Source organism: Apis laboriosa, unplaced genomic scaffold (genome assembly GCF_014066325.1).
Source record: "Apis laboriosa isolate Shangri-la unplaced genomic scaffold, ASM1406632v1 scaffold105_cov147, whole genome shotgun sequence".
NCBI classification, from domain to species: domain Eukaryota; kingdom Metazoa; phylum Arthropoda; class Insecta; order Hymenoptera; family Apidae; genus Apis; species Apis laboriosa.
The window spans coordinates 1,784,888-1,792,293 of NW_025220714.1; the positions used below are offsets into that span (position 1 = coordinate 1,784,888).

At 39.3% G+C, this 7,406-nt stretch overlaps 1 protein-coding gene across 4 annotated transcripts in view; it reads right to left on the reverse strand.

The window, feature by feature from the left end:
* The window catches only part of LOC122720949 (protein sickie), a 156,444-nt gene that overhangs the window by 42,634 nt on the left and 106,404 nt on the right, over window positions 1-7,406 (reverse strand). For all 4 annotated transcript variants that reach the window (XM_043948106.1, XM_043948097.1, XM_043948088.1 and 1 more), the window contains one exon: window positions 6,392-6,665. In XM_043948106.1, coding sequence (XP_043804041.1) covers window positions 6,392-6,665 — 274 coding nt within the window. The remainder of the gene's footprint in view (window positions 1-6,391; window positions 6,666-7,406) is intronic.

Genomic DNA, 7,406 nt, shown 5'->3' on the forward strand with positions numbered 1-7,406 from the left:
TTCTTCCTTGATATCAAATATCATATTAATTTTACGTTCTATAATTAAATAATATAATAAATAATAATAATTATATAATAAATAATTTTTTTAACACTTTTATATTTTTTGTATCACTTTTATAACAATTCTATAGTTCTATTATACCTGTACGATATATCTTTCCAAATACCTATGAAGATCGTCGGTAAGTAGTCGACTAAGCGGATGACGCGGCAGTGAATTAGTAGTGAAGTATTAACGAGCAAGTTTTCTTTAACGAGACATCGATGCAATTGAACCCTCGCGACCTGGGTCAAGGACTTTCGGTAAAGTTGATTTCGCTATTATCGATTCTCGCGAGTAGTTTGCTCGAAGGAACGAACCCTCGTCGTCACCATGATTCAGAAACGGGGCGCCTCAGTGACGGCGACTCCTCGAAGGGGTGTAAACACCTCTCTCACTACTTTCATTTCACTCGATTCCGATCAATTTATAACTCGAATATTTCTCTATAATTCTCTATAATTTTCTAATCGAAAATAGAAAAAGCTTTCCTATTTCGTTTTAAAATTGAATCTTGGATGGAAAATCTTTTTTCTGCGAAACCAAATTTTACGATCAATTAGACCAATTGTCGAGTTTCGATACTATCTTTGAACGAATTCAGGAATCATCCAACGAATCAACGAAGGTAATAAAGAGATTCATCGATCTCTTTTCTAGTTCTTTCCAATCCACTCCCTTCTCTCTCTCTCTCTCTCTGTTCACGCAACGTTACATCATTGTATACTAAGTGACTCACGGAGAGGGAAGGGGGTGGAAACGCTACCTCAGGTTTTTTTTATTACCCAGATCGTAAACGCAGTCCGAGAAGGGCATGACAAAAGATCCCCCGTGGGTCGAATCGCGGCTTTTTCTCTCGAAATCGAGGCGCGAGTCGAAGCCAATTTTTCGAGCTTGCATCACAGTAGAAAGGAAAAACGATAAGAAGGATAAATATTTCGGCCAGCTCTTTATATCAAAAATTCGAACGAAGGTTTTTATCATTAATAGTACGAGACGAGTTAAACGAGTGTTTTTCTTTTTTCGTTGGACTTTTTCCTTCCCTCCCCCCTCAGTTTCCGTTTATTTTCATAAATAAATTTCAATAAATCCTCCTTTTTTTAACGCGGTGAAGGTTAAAATCGAGAATTCGAATGCGATTCGAATAAAAGGAAAATTATAGAAATGTTTATAACGAGAATATTTTTCTTTTTCGATAAATTTTTCCAATTTTTTCTATCCCTCGGTTTTCAGAAATTTCCATCGTGTATTTTTTTTAAATGTTATTGTACTGAAAGTTCGGATGCGATTCGAATAAAACGAAAACATTGTTTTTGAATGTTTAAATTTTGTTGTTTAAATTTTTCCAATTCTTTCTCCTCCTCAGTTTTCAGAAATCCCCATCGTGTCCTTTTTTTAAATATTATCGAGAGATGCGATTCGAAAATTATAGAAATGTTTATAACGAGAACATTTTTTTCGATAAATTTTTCCAATTTTTTCTCCCCCTCAGTTTTCAGAAATCCTCTTCCTTTTTTTAAATTATTCGAACGCGATCTGTGACTGATTTATTTATAACATTTTTCTTTTTCGATAAATTTTTCCAATTCTTTCTCCCCCTCAGTTTTCAAAAATCCTTTTCCTTTTTTTAAATTATTCGAACAAATAAATCAATGAGTGATTTATTTATAACATTTTTCTTTTCCGATAAATTTTTCTAATTTCTCTTTCGATACAAATAAACTTACCATTTATTTATAAATTCCTCGCCCACTGTCGATTTATCGACACGGATAATTCGCGATATTTTCACTTTTCGCTACGTCTATTTATATTTGAATCATTATCCGCAACGATAATCAAACGGAACGATTATCGCGAATTAATCGCGCGATCAACGATATAATTCGATAGTTCCATCGATTGGAAAAAAAGACGACGGTTCCGAACTACGTACTACTATCCGTCCCGTACACGTGTCCACGCGAATTTTCAAAGGATCGATAAGAATGAGATACCTGTGTATGTGTAACATCGAATGCGTCATTGCACGGGATAATTAAGGGATAGCCCTCGAGCAGAACCACTCTTGTTACCACCCTCGACGACTAGCGCGATTTAACCTATAGGGGTTGCCTGTTTGTTTCAGACACTCCTAGCGCTCGATACGTGTTTCGAATACTCCTCGATACATCGTTCGAAATACATATACACTGCTATCGTTTCGAAATTTTACGCGTACAATTTATATATAATTTCGCGTTTTAAAACTCGACGAAATGGGCCACGGTTGGTAATAATTTTTCGAAAGAAGAAGAAGAAAAAGAAGAAGAAAAACAGCGAGAAGACGTTCGATTGGTTAACGCGTAATAATGGATATCTTAAAGAAACACGAGAGACCGTTTTTCGTTGAAAAAAGTATACTTCTCCCCCCTTTTCGTACCGCGAGGATCATTTCGCCGAGAGATAAGAAACCGCAAACACAAAAAATTCACTTATAACTGTGGATATGTGGAACGTCGAAGAATCAGTTTATTTGGAGAACTGGGCTGGACACGGACAGGAGGAGATCGAAAACCGGCATCGTCACACGACATTTTACACTTTTCTTCGATGCGAAGGAACGTTTTCACGAGTTACCGGACGAACGTTAACTGGCGAGCGCGAGGGTCGACGATCCATTGCTCACCGACCCTCCTCCCCACTTTACGCCACATACGATACATACCGCTTACTAACGCCCGGCTACCGAATACTACTCTCCCACCGGTTCTACAGGCTGCCCCAAAAAATATCGAATCAACGAATCTGTTTCGATCCCCCTCTGATTCACCCTTTTCTCTTATTATTTGTTGTTATTGTTTGAAAATCTATCCCTCAACTCTTCCTCTAGTAGCAACTCAAGATGATTTTAAGATCACGTCTCACTTAGGTGTTAAAAAAGTAGAGAGATCTAAGCGTAAATAAAGGATTGTCACCTCTCGAATGCAAAAGGTTTTCGAGATTATCAGAGGGGATTGGTTTATATATTAATTTCTACAAGTGAAAAAGAAAAGAGAGAAAGAAAAAATTGGAACAAAAAAGCGATATTTACGTTCGAAAGGAGAGGAATAAGAGGAAGATTGTTTCGGGAAGTGATAAGATGGCATGCAAGCCACACCCCATCACCTTTCCCCTCCCCCTTCTCGTTTTATCCGGAGAAGATAAAAGCGAGAGGGAGGTCGAAAAAGGAACGTTGGAAACTGATTACGTTTCAGAGATTTTCGACTCGAGGAAAGGAAAGTCGAGGATTATCCTTGGCGAGGATTATCGCCTGTAGGGGAAAGCTAACTTTTCGGAGGGAGAGGATATATTATATTATCGTATCGTAACAACTCTTCTTTAACTCGATTCTCTCCGTTACGATCGAACGATCAAAAATTAAAAAATCATTGCTGCTCATTTTCTTTTTTTCCCGTGTCTGTTGCTATTATTTTTCATTTATGTTGTAATTCGATTTGTCTTTTTTTTTCACGCTCGATTTCCAGTCTATTATATACGCATTACAAGCGTACGTAAATAAACGTTTTTATCGATGACGAATCAATGATTAATGCCCGACGAATGCATGAAAACCGACAATGAATTATCGGCTGGAATCTGTTTGCGTCTGAAACCAGAATTTTCCGAATTTCGATGAAAATTAGCGCTCGTTAAGCAAAAAGTAGTTAAGATAACGAGCAGTTTTTATATTTATCCTTAACCATTGTGTTCCCGTACAAATACCTCGAACAAGATAAATCAAATATATACAGACCGAACGAAGGTATTCGTGCAGCAAGATTCGAGTAATCACGAAAAAAGAGAAATGCCCTTTATTAATACGGTATTCGATTGAACGCGTGGGAATAACGCGAGATAAAGAGAAAGAGGATCTTGTCGCGAATTTGTATCAAAAGAGACGAACGAGAAATTTAAAATTTAAATTTTAAGTCTAAAGGTAGGATAGATAAACAAAGGGAAATGCAAAATAGAAATTTTGTTCGGTTCCGAGCGACGCATCAATCTACGTTAAAGAACATCAATGCGTGGAAAAGAAGCAAAAATAGCTCTCCTAATTAGTCGAATCGCGCCATGGTCGAAGATGGATGGACGATCGGTCAACCATCTATCGGTGATAAATAGAAGCAGAAGGTGAAAATGACTCGAAGCGAGAGAGTTTTTGTTCGCGGTGACTGTTGCCTACGAACGATAAAAAGAGAGAGAGAGAAGAGAAAGGGCGAAGGAAGGATAGACGAGAGAAAGAGAACAGTTATTATTTTACCGAGCAGATATCGATTCCATTCGACGACCTGCCGTGACCCGGCTGCATAACTCATAACGACGCGTGCACTAATCCTTCTCTTTCTCTTCCAATCCGTGCAAAACCGTTTCTTTTCGTTTCACGCGAGCATCGTGTATCGGGTGTCACCTTTTTCGTACTATAAACATTCGATAAATCCTTCATCTTAAGAGAGAACGGACGATATAAATTCAAAAATATAATCGATAATGTAACATTTTTATGTCAAACGTTTCGAACTTGTGAAAGAAAAGAAGGAAAATGACAAACGTTGGAAAAAATATATTAAAAAGGAATATGAATGGATGAGAACAGTTTTAAGAACTTTTTGTCCTTTGTTTCATATTCGATATACGAGAAAAGTTATCGGTCCAGCGAGCTTCTTTATTTGTTGGATGGTTGCACGCGCGTACGCGAGACGTTCTAAACTTCCAACGACATACGGCGCTGCGCGCGGAGAAAAAGGGAAGCCACTGTGAATGGGGCTATTAGGGAAAAAGGGGGTCAGATGCGAGTGCCGCGACATGCACGGTGTTACAGCGAACCACGATGCACGTTAAGAGGAGGAATAATAAAAGAGAAGAAAATAAACGCGTCGAACGAATCGAATTGGAATTGGAAAGAAGGAAAGGAAAAACCCATTGATCAGCTAATAGAGAAAAAAAGAAAAAAAATTAGAAGAATAGGCCGAAAATTTGAAAGGATACGGATCACCTATAGAAAATTACTCCTCGAAAAGATATTGTTGAGTCGCTCGGTCGAGGCGCGCGTTACGCGTCTAACCTTCGAGTAGAAGTATCCAACGTGCGAGAAATTTTTGTTATACGTGAATACGATAAAATCTTGCGTTCTTTATTCGTAACGCAGTTTATCTCGCGACGATACGATAAATATCTCTACCTTTGATTTATGAATTCTTTTTTTTATAGTTTTATATTATCGTCGTCTACGATACTAAAATTTCATTGTGGAAGAAACGAGCGCGATATAAATAAATATTAAGGTGGAAATGATAAAGTATCGTTTTGTAACAAGTTTGTAACAAGCATTGGTAACGAGTTTCGACTTTGATTCGATTTAAATCGTTAAAGCTGCCGCCGGCCCACCTTTTAATTCAATTTTCGCGATAAGTCGATTTCCGATGGATCGTGCGTGGAACATTTAAAATGAACCGCCTAGTAGTGGTATACGACAGCTGCACGATGCAACAGCTGACGCACACACGTATGGAAAGGCGAAACGCTTTGTAATTTCATTGTTTGCGCTTCGACTCGTATCCGGGCTTATGCGTGTTTTGACGAGACCGCGCATTGAATAATTAGGCAACGAAACGTAATGCGTCTCGAATAATTATTACAGCCACGTCGAGTAGTCGTTGCATCATCCGTTATTCGGTTCACGATAAAATTGTTACGATGATTTATAAAATGCACCGAATGAATGACTCGATCTCGTCGTAACTCAAAGCCATTATGAAAATTTTGCGTATAATTCGACGTATAATCGATTCCAGTCGATCGAAATACACGGAATGGAAACGAACACGATTCTCAACTTGTTTCGAATGTCGTAATTCGTAATTTAAGCTTAATCGCCACCCGATGTTTCTAGCTCGATCAACTCGATGTCAACCGACTGATAAATCCTTAATTGACACGTATCGGTGGGTCCTGTTTATATCGTTGCCCGTTTAACGAAACACGCGATTGGCGGATTACTTCGATCGGAAATGATGGGGCGTACGAACAAAGGGAGAAAAGCAACCTCGCGTAAGCTGTTACCCGGAGAATTTAAGTGCTCTCTAGCATCATCTCACCGAAATAGAATCATCCACCGTTCGAACAGTTGAGGGAACGTTGAAACGTTTCATTAAAACTATCTTTCGAAAAATTCGAATAATAAATATCAAATACGTTCGAATGAAAAATTATATATATATAAAACGAAATCTCAAAAGTCAACAAAGTTTCCATCATTATCCCCTCGTATATTTCGCGCTGGTTATATTTAAAGGAGATGAATATCGATTTAGCAAAGTTCGCTGACCTTGTGATGAGAGGAATGGCCTGTGTGATTGGCGGAGGTGTGATTTCCGGCGGGAATAGATGCCAGGTCCTCGATGGTTAACTCGGCTAAGGCGTCGTTGCCGCCGCTGCAACCGCCCAGCAAACCGGCCGCGATCACACCGCCGCTTCCTGGACTGTTCCCGATGCAACCTCCATCCGACCTTACGACGTTCGCCGAGGGTCTCTTCTGCACCCTCCTCGAGGTCACCAGTTCCTTCACCCCTGACAACTCTCGCCTCGAACCGCCCACGTATCTAAAAAAAGCACACGCGGATTCTCCTCAATGTTTTTCCTTCCATTTTTTTTTTTTTTTTTTTTCAACGCTCGACGATTCTTTTTCTCTACGCGTAATATCGTAATAATAAATGTAATATCATATTCGATATCTCTCTTTCTTACTCTCTCGATTATATATATTCTCAAGTTTCTTTTTAGAAGAAGAGACATGTAAAGAGAGAGAAAGAGAGAGGTTTTCTATTCGCAGTATCTACTACTTGGACGAGCCGATTATATATATGTATATATACGTGGAATATATAAAGGTCGGACGATGCAGCGGATAATGGCAGCGCGGTAGTAGTTTTTTTTTTTTTTTCCTTTTTTGTAAGAAATCTCTGACAGAAAGCTGGAGGCGGTTCAAAAAGCCGGAGCCCGTTTTTTCCACCGCCGTGGATGAATCGTGTCAAGCGAGGGTGGATTCGAATCGTATAGAAATTGGTCTATTAGCGGGATTAGATCCACCACGAGTCCGTTTCGATCCGTTTCAACCGACAATGTCTTTCTCTCTCTCTCTCTCTCTCTCCTCCTGCAACCCGTTCGTTCTATAAATCGATCAGCCGCTGTCCACGCTTCCCATTCTCTTCGTGCACGACAGACATTCACATTCGCGATTGTCGTCGATTATAAGATTACACAAACTTTATCCCCACTCCCTTCCCCCTCGTCGCATGATTAAATTCGAGCAAGAGAGAGAGAGAGAGCGAGGAGCAAGAGAG